Here is a 16,607-nt window from a genome sequence, read left to right as displayed (position 1 = left end):
GGATGAATATAATTAGACAAAAATTATGTACAGGTATCCCCTGTTTTTCGAAAGTTCACTTTACGCCACTTCACTTTGACACGCCTGTTTTCGCAAACCGAAAGAAATCCGAAGAGGATTTTTGCTTTTACGAGATTGGGCAAAAGGTTTCCATATAAGTTAATGCTTCTTCGCTTTATGCCATTTTGGTTTACGAAAGGTTTCAGAGAAATGCTCTACTTTTGGATAGCAGGGGATACCTGTAACAGGAGCACTGTCCATTGATAAACTGCATGCGACCTGTGCAGAAACCAACAGGATGCCATTTCACTGAATTTAAATGGGGTGGAATCACTCTTCACAAAACTCCCAATAACTTACATTGTGCAATGCAGAACAATTCCTTGCTATGAAATAATTTACTGACATGATTATTATTTATTTATTATTATGAGTGCTGACAGTTCCAAAGTGGCCTTGTGCAATATTGGTGGAATCTTCTGTCGGGAATACAGAAGTGAGTGATGCTGCTGTGGTTTACATGTCATTCCATGTCATGTAGCACAATTAGATGTTCTGATGAGGCAGGTATCTTGGAATTTATCCACAGCACTATTTACAAAGCTACAATATCATAAACATATGCACATTGTTTGAGTCCTATGCTTACTCACGTTGTCAAGCTGCTTGTGTTCCAATACAGTTGTTGAAACTGTGCGATTGCTTGACATCAACAGTATCATTGAGAACATCGAAGATGACAATCTGATAGTTTTATTACCCTTCTCATCTCCCAGCTCATCCTCATCCTGCCACCTGTGGTAAATTACAGCTGGTACATTTCAAACCACCCTCCTTTCTGTTACCCTGGTTTCCTGAATCCTGACATCCAACATCTAAGCTGTAGCAGCTGCAGCAGGAAGAGACAGAGAAAACAGCAACGCAGCAGAAATCAGGACACACTGTCCCTCAATCTGACTCTGGCTAAAAAGCCACCATCAGTGATATTACCCTTCTCAGTATGAGCTGCTTCTTGTGGTGCCTGAGGAGCTACATTCAATTTGATCTGATTTGATTTATTATTGTCCCATGTACCGAGACACAGCGAAAAGTATTGCTTTGCATGCTATCCAGGCTGATCAGACCTTACATAAGTACATCAGAGTAACAGAACAGAATGCAGAATATAGTGTTACAGAGAAGGTGCAGAGAAAGATCAACTCTCATATATGAGAGATGCGTTCATTAGTCTGATAACAGTGGGGAAGAAGCTGTTCTTGAATCTGATGGTACATGTTTTCAAACTTTTGTATCTTCTGCCCGACTGAAGAAGGTGGAAGACACTATAACCAGGGTGGGAGGGGTCTTTGATTGTGCTGGCTGCTTTCCCAAGGCAGCAGGAAGTATAGATGGAGCCAATGGATGGAGACTGGTTTGCGAGATGGACTGGGCTGTGTTCACAAGTCTCTGTAATTTCTTGCAATCTTGGACACAGTAGTTGCCATACCACATTGTGATTGGTCTGGATAGGATGCTTTCTATGGTGCATCTTTGTCAACATGCTGAGTTTCCTTAGCCTCCTGAGGAAGTGGAGATGCTGGTGTGTTTCTTGACTATATCAGCAATGTGAATGGATCAAGACAGATTGTTGGTGATCATCACTCCCAGGAACTAGGTGCTCTCGACCATCTCCACCTCAGACCCATTGATACCGACAGGGGCATGTCCTCCACTCCACTTCCTGAAGTCAATGACTAGCTTCTACATTTTGCTGACAATGAGGGAGAGATTGTTGTCTTTGTACTATACCGCTCAGTTATCTTTCTCCTTCCTGTAGACACTGCCCTCTCCACTTGGAGGGCTTGCTGCTTCTGTAGCCAGCAACTCTACAGTCTGAATTCCAAGCTGTATCTATCTTCTAAAACTTTAAACACTTTTTAAAAAAATTGCTACACATTTGACTGCGGCCCAAACATTTAAATTTTCAAAGCTTTACTTTTTGGTGCATGTGTAATTCTTGATCGCACGTTAGGATAATTAAGTGCAAACTTCAGTTAAAGAAGTTGGAAGCCATACCTAAAATTGCACTGTTATTATCACAGAATGTGACATTAAAGCCAAATAAGCAGCTGTAGCTTCACAGTATCAACTGCTAACTACTCAGCTCAAAGCGATTCTTCCACAAATAATCATAGATTCCCGACAGTGCAAAGAAAGGCCATTCAGCCCATCAAGTCTGCACTGAACCTCTGAAGAACATCGCACTCAGACTTACCCTCACCCTATCCCCATAATCCTGCATTTCCCACAGCCAATCCATCTAACTTGCGCAACTTTGGACCATGTGAGGAAACCAGAGCACCCAGAGGAAACCCACAGAGAATGTGCAAACTCCACACAGTCACCTGCAGGTGGAATTCAACCCTAGGTCCCTGGCACTTTAAGGCAACGATGCCAACCACTGAGCCACCATGCCATTGTGAAAAGTAGGAGTAAAACTCTCCATGCTTTTGTGTCAAATGTAGCACTAAGGAAGATGTTGCTTATTGCTGGATGGCTATCAACTCAGCACTAAAACATTGAATTGGGATTTCCTGATCCACCACCTCAAACATTTGCTCCTTCCACAGTCTGGCTTCAATGTGTGTAATCTACACTACAACAACTCCTCAAGGCTTCCTCGACAGCACCTCCCTGGGACCTTCACCACCCAGAGAGACAAGGCCAGCAGATGTATAGGACACTGTACACTGTAAGCTGTCGTCCAAGTCACACAGCACTGTTCACACATCTTTACTGGGTCAAAACCTGGACCATCCCAGGTACCAGGTATTGTAGAGTACTTCACTATAAAGACCGTAATGGCTCAAGAAGGTGACCAGCCAGCACCTTTTCTTCATTAATTGAGGGGGATGTAAGTGCCACTGGCTAGGCCTGCATTTATTACCCATCCCTAAGTATGACTCCAGACTAACGGCAATGTTGCTGACTCCTAACTGCCCTGTGAAATGGCTCAAGAACACCAGTCAGTTCAGGTGAAAAACAGGGATAGGAAATCGACGCTTGGCCCAGCCTGCAATATCCCTGGCCCATGGGGGAATTTAGAAACAAATAGTCAGTCCGCCACATTAATACTGGTCTGGAGTCACATGTAGACCAGACCACGTAAGGATGACAGATTTTCTTCATGACAGGGCATTAGTTACCCAGATGACTATTTACATCAATCAATGGTTGGGTAAAGATGGGCAGTGACCGAGACTGTTCTGGAGTCAAAGCATGAATCAATCCATGTGTAAATTGGAACACAATGTACAATATAAAGGAGCTGTTCATAAGATCTAGATTTAGATTTTATTGTCACACGTACTCAAGTGCAGTGAAAAGTGTATAATGTTGCCTTGCACGGTGCTAAGTAAGTACAGGAAATGCTTGCATTTCAGATCACTAGAACTACACCAGTGTATGGGATCATGTTCAAAAATCAAGGACCCCTTAAAGTTGCCACTGGATTAGTTGCTTATTTTGGATTTTTATTGAATTCAAGCATCGCATTTTTCCACAGAGAGATTTGACCCCTAGAGTGTGAGGTTCTGGATTACTAGGCCTGCGGCATCACTGGTATATCACCACCCTCCCCAAATCAACCAGAACTGGGCCAGAACAGAGTCACCAATACTCCAGAATGAAATAAGTAAAACTTCTACTCATAGGGTGCAATACAAGGTGTTGACAGTTGGTGGCATAATTGTGGTGCCCAAACTCACGGCGAATACGTATCTGTAGTTTCTTCCACTCAGCAGCTTGTCGGATTATAAAAGCCTTGGCCACAATTATGTACTGCTCAAAAACACAAACATCATGCCATTTGCTGGATTACATGACTGTTCCATCGAGCCAACACTCTTTTCAATGACTGTGTAACTCAAAAAAGGGCACACGCATGTGCACACAACCACCACACAGGCTGGAGCTCTTAAAATACAGCTACAATCTGACTGGAGAAAGACTGAACTTTGTCACCATGAGGGAGGAAGCCTGTTCAAAACCACGATGGTGATGTCCTGGTTGCAAGTGACAGGAACAGAGGTTCTCTACCTGTAAGGGACCAAAAAGCCTCCCACAGAAACTTTACAGAAGCAGAAAGTGGTTGTGGTTCCTGTCATAAGCGCATTTCTGAAGACCTAGTTGTAGTGTCGAACGCGAATGCATCTTCCAACGCCATTAACAGCACCAGGAGTTCCATTCACTCACTTTCAATAACCATTATCAATCAGAATTCATACCTAAACTTCATAGCTTCACCTCACAATAAGCACAGCTGTAAGTCTCACACCCACACCTGACAGACTGCGCATGCAGTCAGCTCTTCAATGATAACATCACACAACACTTCCTACTATACTTTCCTTTCTCTTGAAAGATGAGGTGATGAACAGCTGGAGAAAGCAGCATCTAACAGGGAAGGGACAGGCGTGAGTGCATATCCTCTACCCAATGGAGCAGATACTGCTTGAAAGCACTGGAACTCTCATCATTGAGACAGTGGCAGAGCTGAAACCATCAAAGGTGATGGTATACTCATCCTCCTTCTCACATCCCACTGACCCGGCCCCACACGCGTATATACACACACACACACACACTTACATATTCACACACAAATGCGTCTACACACATATACACACGTCCACATGCACACACACACATGCATACACATAGAAAGAACATAGAAAAATACAATGCAATACAGGCCCTTCGGCCCTCGAAGCCTACCTAACCTACACTAGCCCAATAACCTCCATATGCCTATCCAATGCCCGCTTGAATGACCATAAAGAGGGAGAGTCCACCACTGATACTGGCAGGGCATTCCATGAACTCACAACCCGCTGAGCAAAGCATCTACCCCTAACAACTGTCCTATACCTACCACCCCTTAATTTAAAGCTGTGTCCCCTAGTAACAGCTGACTCCATACGCGGAAAAAAGTTCTCACTGTCAACCCTATCTAAACCCCTAATCATCTTGTACACAAGATGCACACGCATACACACAGATGCAGACACATACAGCCAAACATACACACGCATGCATGCGCGCACACATATACACATACGTGCACGTACACACACTGGTACATACACACACGATTTACAAGCTGCAGATGGTGTAAACATGCATGTCATTCTTTCTACAAATCCCCCCCCTCGGCCTTCCTCCTTTGAGTTACCTGAGTTCCAGGGTTAGATGTTGTTGGAAAGATAGAAGAAGGTGCAATAGAGGAAGGGGATGTGTAAGGAAAGCATTACAGCTGTACCTAGAGAGGACAGTTCTGAGGGATCGCTCAGTGAAGCTACGTGTGGAACTCAGAAATAAGAAGGGGATGATTGATTTAATGGGATTATACAATAGACCCCACAATAAGTCAACAGGAAACTGAGAAGCAAATATGTAAGGACATCGCAGATATTTGTAAGAATAATACAGTTGTAATTGTAGGGGATTTTAACTTTCCGAATATAGTGTTGGACTGTCACAATATCTAGGGCTTGGATGGTGGGGAATATGACAGGAATACAAGAAACTAGTCACTTACCAAGGGTTCGTAACAGAACAAATTGCATTCCCAGAGCAAAAGGTCTCTCTTGATCTTCTACAGACCTAAAACAGGAAAGTATTTAATTTAGTTTGTGCTATTACATCATGAAGAATGAAACGTGTGTTGAAGGCACAGAGATCTGATTTTCTAAGCCCTGTTTTGAATCCTCATGTTCCCACAGGATGCCACATTGTGGGGTTAACGTCCAGCCTGCAAATGCCATTATAAATTACACACCACATATTTCTTCACCACTTTTTAAAATTTCATTCCTTTCCTGCAATTTCCAGCCATAAAGAAATGTCAATGGCTTACTCCTAGCTCTCCATGTTCTCTGTTCTACAGCTGAGGAAGGGATGGGGAGGGAATGTTTCCTCCCTCCTTGGGCAGTACTTCATCAATGATTTAATTCTCTCACTGGAAAAACAGAACAAGGAACAGTGTGTTGCTAATGTCGTGGACATGTTAAACGTAAAGGCAGACAGATGTATGGGCAAAATAGATCTTTGTAAAAGTGTCATTTGTCAAAAGCTAGATAACCCCAGGACTGCAATGAGATGCATTGCCCTGTATGCATAAACAGGAAAACACATGACTTAGTTATGCCCTTTCTCACTGAAAACTTACGCAAATGTGGCCAAACATTGACTCCTGAGGCGTGTATCCTAGTTTCAGATTGTAATGTGGCAAGCAGTACATAGCAAATTAGACACCTAAAAATCACATGCTTGAAATGGGCATCACAACACTTGTACAAGTAATACAGTCATCATAGTCATCCCAGACCATATTGAGTTTGAGAGAGAGAGAGAGAGAGAGTGTGAGTGCATGCTAACTGGAGGTGGTTTAACCTGAAGGTCACCATATCTCAGGCAAGGGGAAAGGTTGAGATGGTGAGTCCTTCCTGGTAACGTTGGCTCATGTAGGAACTGAACTCCCATGGTTGGCATTACTCTGCATCGTTCACCAGCTGTCTAACCAACTGAACTAACTGAACCCCTGGTATTTTACAGCGCTTCGTGGCCCATGGCTGAGAAGTGGCAGATGGACTTTAATTTAGATAAAGGCGAGGTGTTGCATTTTGGGAAAGCAAATCTTAGCAGGACTTATACCCTTAATGGTAAGGTCCTAGGGAGTGTTGCTGAACAAAGAGACCTTGGAGTGCAGGCTCATAGCTCCTTGAAAGTGGAGTCACAGATAGAAAGGATAGTGAAGAAGGTGTTTTGTATGTTTTCCTTTATTGTTCAGAGTACTGAGTACAGGGGTTGGGAGGTCATGTTGCAGCTGTACAGGACATTTGTTAGGCCACTTTTGGAATATTGCACGCAATTCAAATCTCCTTCCTATTGGAAGAATGTTGTGAAACTTGAAAGGGTTCAGAAAGATTTTCAAGGATGTTGCCAGGGTTGGAGGATTTGAGCTATAGGGAGAGTCTGAATAGGATGGGGTCTGTTTACCCTGGAGCATATGAGGCTGAGGGGTGACTTTATAGAGGTTTATATAATCATGAGGGGCATGGATAGGGTAAATAGACAAAGTCTCTTCCCTGGGGTGTGGGATTCCACAACTAGAGGGCATTGGTTAAGGGTCAAGGGGGAAAGATATAAAAGAGACCCAAGGAGCAACTTTTTCATGCAGATGGTGGTGCGTGTATGGAATGAGCTGCCAGAGGATGTAGTGGAGGCTGGTACAATTACAACATTTAAAAGGCGTTTGGTTGGGTATATGGATAGGAAGGGTTTGGAGGGATATGGGCCAGTGCTGGCAAATGGGACTGGATTAGGTTGGGATGTCTGGTCGGCATGGACAAGTTGGACTGAAGGGTCGATTTCTGTGCTGTACATCTCTATGACTTTAGGTCAAATGAAAGATATTCAAAATAGTATTTTTTAAAATGTCCGTTCTCAGTTTCAGACTCTTTCGGAGAAAACCACTTCTCGATGGCCTGATGGACATTGTTTCACGATTCCTGATGAAGAGCTCATGCTTGAAACGTCGATTCTCCTGCTCCTCGGATACTGCCTGACCTGCTGTACTTTTCCAGCACCACACTTTGACTCTGATCTCCTGCATCTGCAGTCCTCCCTTTCTCCTGATTGTTTCACAGCAGTTATGTCCCAACTGAGTCTGTCGTGAGGTCTGGGAAGAGTCACGTTGGTGTGTCTGGCATCACATGGAGGTCAGATCGGACAAAGATGAGAAAATGCCTTCCCAGAGGAGCACAAATGAATCAGTTGGGTTTTTACAGCAGTCTGACTCGTCCGTGGTCTCTCTTTTTTAAACTGATAACAGCTGCTTATTTCTATATTTTCTGAACTAAATTCAGAACATCAAATTGCCATTGTGGGATCTGAATTCACATTCTCAAGATTACTCATTCAGTAACATAACCAGCACGTGACCAACTGGACGACCAAGCATGTTGAGAATTCTCACTTCCAGCCGATATCGAGAAGTAATAAATAACTTGCTGTAATTTCATAATAGAGATGTTCAGGTGGAATCAAGACAAGCAAGGTTTGTGAATGTCACTGGAGAGCTAAAACAACTTCCTTCTCAGCTGTTCGTAATGTCACATACCAAATAACTTCTGCTTGCAGTCACTATGCTGCATCTGGAAGCTGTGGAAAATTCAGGAACTCGTAAGCATGTTATATATCAGCTACCTCAATCACTTTTTTTTAAGCTTGTGCCTCTGTGCTGTTAATAGTGACAAAGCTTTTTGCCTCCTCAACATGAGATTCCCATGGCTTTGTTTGCTTTTGCCTACGCGTACACAATTAAGAAACCAGAAATTGCTGGAAAAGCTCAACAGATCTGGCAGTATCCGTGCAGAGAAATTAGAGTTAATGTTTTGGGTTGAATGACCCTTCTTCAGAACATTGAGGGTCCCGAGGAAGAGTCACTGGACCTGAAACGTTCCCTCTGATTTCTCTCCACATCTCTCTCTGCTGCCAGACCTGCTGAGCTTTTCCAGCAACATCTGTCTTCATTTCTGATTTGTATTTTATTGCTTATTTAGTTAAACTGTTTCTTACTTCAGTTGCAGGTTAAGTGGTAAATAGTTGAGAGTAAAAAAGACAGTCATTTTAAAGGAAAAGTAAATTGGCATATTGGAGTCATTCATGGTTCTGAGGAAGGGTCACTGGATCTGAAACGTTCACTCTGTTTTCTCTCCAGAGTTGCTACCAGACCTGCTGAGCTTCTCCAGTGATTTTTGTTTGTGTTTCTGATTTGCAGCATCTGCAGTTCTTTCGGTTTTTATTATCCTGAAAGATTGTCCATTCAACAAAGACTGGGTGCAGTTTTCCCATTTTCTGTTGGAATGTTTTGTTGAGTGAGGTTTATCTTGCGTGGTCCACCATGGCTGTGAATGATCTTATTCACATAATCTTCTGCTTTCACCTCGTTCAGCAATAACTGGGCTATATTGACCGCCTTTCTCAAGAGATTCCACAGAGGTACTGACCATTGGTGGGATGTTTCAGTCTTCACACCAGGTACCTCTGGGCCTCAGTGCCCACTACATCCAGGGTCAGACACTGAGCCAGAAACTGCCCCTCACACTGCGCTGTTTGACAGTCAGCCCCAAGCGCACTCTCCAGGACAGGGAGCTGGAGGTGCCAGAGACGAAGAGAAGACAGAGTCTCGTTTCCCATTGATCTCCACAGAAAAGTCACACCTTCAGATCAAACCAGCCATGGCACAAACCATAGTTGAGGTCCTTGCCGTTGCCCAAGGGGAATCAGAATGCTCAGCAGTGTGGGAAGAAAGGTCAAGGATCTTCTGTGTTTCTCTCCGTTACCTCAAAGTCAGGCCCAAAGACAATACGATATAGGAGCAGAGGCCATTCTACCCATCCAGTCAGCTCCACCATTCAATCATGACTGATATGTTTCTCAATCCCATTCTTCTGCCTTCCCCATACCCTTGATCCCCTTACTAATCAAGAATCTATCTACCTCTGTCTTAAATACATTCGATGACTTGGTCTCCACAGCCCTCTGTGGCAATGGGTTCCACAGATTCACCACCCTCTGACTGAAGAAATTCTTCCTCATCTCAGTTCTAAAGGGTCATCCCTTCACCCTGAGGCTGTGCCCTGAGGTCTTGCGTCTCTCCTACTGGTGGAAACATCTTCTCCATGTCCACTCTAACCAGGCCTCTCAGTATTCCATAAAAGTTTCAATCAGATCTCCCCCTCATCCTCCTAAACTCCATCGAGTACAGACCCAAATTCCTCAAATGTTCCTCATATGACAAGCCCTTCATCCCCAGGATCATTCTTGTAAACTTCTTCTGGACTCCCTCCATCATCAGGTAGGTGGAGGTGGGTACTACAGATGCTGAAGATTAGAGTCAGGATTAGAGTGGTGCTGGAAAAGCTCAGCAGGTCAGGCAACATCTGAGGAGTGGGAAAATTGACATTTCAGGCAAAAGCCCTTCATCATTCCTGATGAAGGGCTTTTCCCCAAAACTCAATTTTCCTGTTCCTCGGATGCTGTGCTTTTCCAGCATCACTCTAATCCTGACTCCCTCCAATATCAGCATATTGCTCCTTAGATATGAGACCTGAAACTGCTCATACTATTCCAAATGCAGTCTGACCAGAGACCACAAGGCTACCTCTCACTCTACAAACACCTTTCACCAACGTGCATGAACTACAGCTCTGACTAATGTTCACTCAACAACTCCCACCCACCTCATCTTTTCAAAGTTCTAACCTGCCCTCTGCACTTCCTCCTCACTCACTGAGGATACATAACCATCTCTGCTGCTCATGCAGCACCACTAACTGTTCCTCCATCCACTTTCGTCATCCTCAGTTCTTTCCAATGTCTCACTGCAGGAAACATTGGCCCCATCAGGCCCCTCAGTCCCCACGAGGAGACTATCTTCCATTTTTCCCCAAAAGGATCATTATTGCTCATGGAGGTAATGGGAGACCTCCACACCCAACTTACCCAGTTAAATCTTATTTGGTTGTTGAAATCATTCCACAGAGGCCAAGATCCCATCACAAGGGACCTTTTATTTATACGTGGAGAGTCCTTGACACTGATCCAGTTTCCTCAGAGCCAGCTCTCAGAGTGAACAGAACCTCTGTTTATATCTGTCAGCCAGGGCTCCCTGATAGGAACAGACCAACAGCCCCAATCAGGGAACCCATACTCTATGAGGTTCACTGGCTGGTCTTGTTTATAGCTCCTCCTGGGGGGTTTTAGCACAGGGTCAGGGTCCTCCAATACTGCTTCTGATAGAGGTGGTGTTTAATGCACAGTAGACCACCTCTTGCACTTGGAGCATATTGGGAGAAATTCACTCTCATCTTCAGGCGGCAAAGGCATCGAGTCTGCGATATCCACTGTGTCAATCTCAGATTTAGAAGTATTTCCAATGCTTTACAGAGAGGAAGAACCCACAAGTTCCAGACCAGTCAGAAAGGCTGTCAAGGAGCCGAGCACATTTTGTTCCTTCACTGTTTGAGAGTTTGCAGCTTTCATTTGTTCCATGTGTTTGTTCAGGACCATCGCACCTACCCTAAGTTTGTGTGTCACCGAACCCAATCTCGTGTTGACCATACCTCTTACCCATGCAGGGCCATTCCCATGATTCCTACACTAAACTTTATCCCATGAAGTAAACGGTGTCCCTTGCTTGGCAGAGTATTGTCTGTGGCATTGTCAGTCCTGATGCCATTTCACCCTCACCCCCAGTTCCAGGAAGATCAGATTTAACCTGGTTTAATCTCCCCAGATTTAATCTCCCCATTAGCAACTCTGCTGGAGCTGTCCCTGTAGCTGCATGTGGGGTGGTCCTCTTATCAAATAGGAACCGGGACAGTTTGGTATCTAATAAAGCTGTAGGGTCTTTCTTCAAGCCTGCCTTCAAAGTTTAGGCTGCTCTTTCTGCCAGACTATTGGATGATGGATAGTATGGAGCTGTCTTTATATATTGAATACCTTTCGACTTTAGGAAATACTCAAAAACCCTACTGGAAAACAATGGCCTATTATCTGTGATCAACACTTCCAGGAGCCCGTCTATTGCAAAGGTCGTGTGTAGTTTTTCTAACGTTGTCCCTGTGTTTGACGAATGAACTCTGTGTACATCCAGCCACTTTGAGTGGGCATCCACAATGACTAAGAACATGGAGCCCATGAAAGGACCGACATGGTTGATGTCTAATCAAGTCTAGGGTTTACCTGGCCATTCCCCCGAATGTGGTGGAGCTGCTGAAGGCAGTTTTTATCCTTTTTGGCTGTCTGGGCACAGCCCTACCAATGTGGCTATGTCTGCATCCAATCCTAGCCACCAGACATTACTTTTCACCAACATCTTCTTTCTGAAAGCTTTCTTACACCAAAGATGACCACCAAACCTTCTTTCTCTATCTGGGTGTATCTTCCTTTGATCGCCCTCACTTTATCTTCCAATTGGTGTTACCTGGTTTTGTCAACTCTGCAACTCAAGTGGGTCACTTCTGGTCCACTGGAAAAAGGGCGCAGGTTGATGTTACCCCAGAAAGCAGTCTTGTATATTGGTACAAACCTTGATGGGTATTCACTGTAGCATACTCTGGGAATCCTCATCTAATCACAATTGCAGGTACGCATGGCTCATGTACAACCTTGTGAAGGATAGTCCGCCATCTGACCAACACCACGTATAACCCCAGCATTACCACCTTGCTCTTATATCATGAGCCACTACTGACAAAAGCAAGTGTTCCATATGCCTTCTTAACCATTCTATTCAGGTTCTCTGCCAACTTCAGGGATCTATGAATAATTACCCCAAGACCCCCTGCTCCTCTAACCTACCTATTGTCCTGCCATTCATTAAACATTCGTCCACCCTGTTCTTCTTCCAAAGTCCATCACCTCGCACCTAACACGGTCAAATACCATCTACCATTGGTCTGCCCATCTGACCAACCCATCGATACGCTCCTGTCACCTACAACTATCTTCTTCGCTACTAATCACTCTACCAAGCTTGATGTCGTCTGCAAATTTTCTTAACATTCCCCTACATTTTCATCGGTATCATTCATGTATATAATAAACCAGCCATTTCAGGTGGAATTTAATACCTTTCCTGGCAGGTTTTGGGGACAGCATTCAGTTGTGTCAGAGGTTATAGACTAGGGATCCAACCTTCCTGCTTCTCACCAATCTTTTAGAAATTAGTGGGAAGGCTCATGGATGGACATCTTGCCCTGACCCCAATTGAAGCTCTTTTAGAGAGGAATTATTGCCAATATAAGGACCACAATCCATTTCCACTGGTATTCAGTCAGCAGTAGGATATCACATTGTCACCTGATACTACCGCTCTCCTGGTGGCACTAATGGCTTCAAGGAACTGACAGTGTCTGACTGACTGGCAACTCTTAAGCTAGGGATCCCAGGATAGATCCACCAAGAATCAATTTATATCCTGACTGGCCCTCGATTCAGCCAGCCTTTTCCAATGAAGGTGGTGATGTGAGGGTCTCCATGATAACCACTGAAGAAGCAATGACATGTAGATTATAGTCAGCTTACTGTTAGACAAGGACGAGAAATGGAAAATGCCTAAGTCCTGGCCAATCATTGACTTCTTATAAAGAATTAAGAATGAAATGCCAGTGACAGCAATCACCATGGATACATTGAGTGGTACACAATAGTGCACTTGTTCTTAAGTTCTTGCTTCACGACAGTATTGTCAGCAGCAGGTACAGGGAGATGTGACCGACCTGGACAAAAAGAGACACACATGGTGTGGTCATTCCATTTCAAAGGCAGCTTGGAAAGTTTACCTCAGGAGATGCCTAAATGGATGTTGATTGATTCATGTGACAGAAAGGATTAATCAACTTTACATCACTTAATCAACACCAAAACCTTCACCAGGACATCATATGACAATTAATGAAATGTGTTGATGAGTATATTCTGTGATGATGCTGTGGCTTTAAGAGGTTATTTTGTCCTTTTTGTTTGGAAGAGAGGTTGTAATGCAGAGGCACTGAGCAGGCCACCAAAACCACAGAGTAAACAGCTTGTGAGCCTTGGATTTTTTTTAGAAATTGGAACAAATTAACAGTTATTTGAGAACACCAGCCAATCCCTCTGCAAGTTCCCCTCCAAGCCACTCCCCACCCTGACAATTGGAAATGTGACACCATTCCCACACGGTGGCTGGGTCAGAATTCTAGAATTCCCTCCCTCCAGCATTGTGGGACATCCCACAGCGAGGAGACTGGAGCAATTCAAGAAGGCAGCTCACCCTCACCTTCTCAGGGGGCAATTAGGAACAGGCTACCCAGCCCAAGTCCCACAAAAAAAGCTCTGAATGAGGGACGCACCTTGGTGTGTGACCCTGGATACGCAAACCACAAGTGTCACCACGTACTGAGGTTCAATCTGTCTCCCTGGTGTTGTGTGGGATGGGACTGACCCCCCCTTGTTGAGTATTCGGACCGTTCCACATCACCCGCTCCCTCGTAAAGCTAAGCACCTTTGGACCAGCAGTCCATCAGGGAGCGATTGGCACGAGGCATTACCTCGAGACCCTTCCCCCTCCCCGTGGGACAGGGAGAGAGGCTGGATCATGTCGGCATGTCCCTGAGCAGACTGTCCGAACGCCTCACCGCTCTCCAACGAGCATCACCACTGGTGCTGGCAAACGGCACTGGATTGGGGTCAGGGAGATCTGGGTTGAGTGGGACCGAAGGGTCTGTTTCCGTGCTGCACATCTCCATCACTCTCTGACATCGGTGTTGAGAAGGGCACCTCAGTCTAACCTTCCAGAGCAGCTGACCTTACCAAAGGCCGAACTGAGATCCATACAGACTACATCTACCACCCTGCCCTTGACAACCATCTTGGTCACTTCATCAAAGCACTCGAACAAGTTTGTGAGGCATGATCTCCCACGCACAAAGCATGCTGACTACTCCTAATCAAACCCTGCCTTTCCAAATGCATGTACGTCTTATCTCTTAGAATCCTCTCAAGACAGAACGTGGTGGTGGAGGGTTGTTTTTCAGACTGGAGGCCTGTGACCAGTGGAGTGCCACAAGGATCGGTGCCTTTTGTGATTTACTTAAATGATTTGGATGCGAGCATAAGAGGTACAGTTAGTAAGTTTGCAGATGACACCAAAATTGGAGGTGTAGTGAACAGCGAAGAGGGTTACCTCAGATTACAACAGGATCTGGACCAGATGGGCCAATGGGCTGAGAAGTGATAGATGGAGTTTAATTCAGATAAATGCAAGGTGCAGCATTTTGGGAAAGCAAATCTTAGCAGGACTTATACACTTAATGGTAAGGTCCTAGGGAGTGTTGCTGAACAAAGAGACCTTGGAGTGCAGGTTCATAGCTCCTTGAAAGTGGAGTCACAGGTAGATAGGATAGTGAAGAAGGCGTTTGATATGCTTTCCTTTATTGGTCAGAGTATTGAGTACAGGAGTTGGGAGGTCATGTTGCAGCTGTACAGGACATTGGTTAGGCCACTGTTGGAATATTGCCTGCAATTCTGGTCTCCTTCCTATTGGAAAGATGTTGTGAAACTTGAAAGGGTTCAAAAAAGATTTTCAAGGATGTTGCCAGGGTTGGAGGATCTGAGCTACAGGGAGATGCTGAACAGGCTGGGGCTGTTTTCCCATGCAGCATCAGAGGCTGAGGGGTGACCTTATAGAGGTTTACAAAATTATGAGGGGCATGGATAGGATAAACAGGCAAAGTCTTTTCCCTGGAGTGGGAGAGTCCAGACCTCGAGGGCATAGGTTTAGGGTGAGAGGGGAAAGATATAAAAAAGATCTGCGGGGCGACTTTTTCACACAGAGGGTGGTATGTGTATGGAATTAGCTGCGACAGGAAGTGGTGGAGGCTGGTACAATTGCAACATTTAAGAGGCATTTGGATGGGTATATAAATAGGAAGGGTTTGGAGGGATATGGGCCGGGTGCTGGCAGGTGGGACTAGATTGGGTTGGGATATCTGGTCAGCATGAATGGGTTGGACCGAAGGGTCTGTTTCCATGCTGTACATCTCTATGACTCTATAATAGAAGCAGCCTGAATGGGTGTGGTCAAGCTCTCACAGATCAAGGATGTTTAGTCAGCTTTAATCAGTTGCTGTTGTGGCCTTGAAGAAGTGGAAGCTATTTTTCCCTCTCTCGATTACAGCCTAAAGCTGGGGGTTCTCTTCTTCGGCTGCTGGATGGAACGTGAGACAAAATCTGAATTTGCTGTTTTGCCAAAGGTTGTGTTTATGGGATGTTACAATACTGGAGCAGTTAATTAGTAACGGTTACTGTATCTATTATTCTGTTAAGTTTTCCAATAGAATGAAGTTATTCTAAATTCCTCTTTCTTTGGTTATATTTTAAGACAGTGTTTAAATAAACTGTGTTTTGCTTAATGTCGAGTAGTTTGACCGATTGGATTATATCTGGGACATGGTACTTTACATTTGCCTTGAAAAGGTTAGGGTCTAGTCTACCTTCTTAAAATATTTTGAGGGGTCTCATCTGGTCCACAACAACTCTAATACAATCTTTTGCATTCGCATGCCTAGTTGACTTCAGTCTAATGGTTACAGGATCTTACCTGAGTGTTACTATGATTACTGATGGTTGTGCACAAGCTGTGATGAGCGTGACGATGAAAAGGAATATCAGGAAAGGGATCAGTGTGTTGCACGTGCGTTCACACTTGCCAGACACAGCATAGCCATTTTCATTCAAATAAGTTTTCACAATGACCAATCGGAGCTGATTTCTCTGACCGACTGTAGGGGGCGTTATCACCTGCCGGCTTTGAACACAGGCACAGTCAGTGTAGTTCTTCATCTGTAAAAACATATTTGAGACTCAGGAAGAGGAGCACTCTTTTAACTTAATTTGTCTTCTTTCAGTCACTGCAGGAATTCTTGAGATAGCTACTGCACAAAGTGGTACCACTCCTATGCAGCTGTTCTGTAACATAATTCAATCATTTTCCTACTAAACACAGACATGTCAATAAA

General features: G+C 44.5%; 1 protein-coding gene across 4 annotated transcripts in view; it reads right to left on the bottom strand.

Annotated features, from left to right (window-relative positions):
• Window positions 1-16,607, bottom strand: part of slco5a1 (solute carrier organic anion transporter family member 5A1) — a 185,498-nt gene that overhangs the window by 7,789 nt on the left and 161,102 nt on the right. For all 4 annotated transcript variants that reach the window (XM_072571474.1, XM_072571473.1, XM_072571472.1 and 1 more), the window contains 2 exons: window positions 16,190-16,431; window positions 5,579-5,643 (listed from right to left, as the gene is read on the bottom strand). In XM_072571474.1, coding sequence (XP_072427575.1) covers window positions 5,579-5,643; window positions 16,190-16,431 — 307 coding nt within the window. The remainder of the gene's footprint in view (window positions 1-5,578; window positions 5,644-16,189; window positions 16,432-16,607) is intronic.

The sequence above is a fragment of the Chiloscyllium punctatum genome, chromosome 5, assembly GCF_047496795.1.
Source record: "Chiloscyllium punctatum isolate Juve2018m chromosome 5, sChiPun1.3, whole genome shotgun sequence".
In the NCBI taxonomy this organism is placed as follows: Eukaryota; Metazoa; Chordata; class Chondrichthyes; order Orectolobiformes; family Hemiscylliidae; genus Chiloscyllium; species Chiloscyllium punctatum.
The sequence above is the reverse complement of the archived record's forward strand: the minus strand, read 5'-3'. Positions and strand labels throughout refer to the sequence as shown.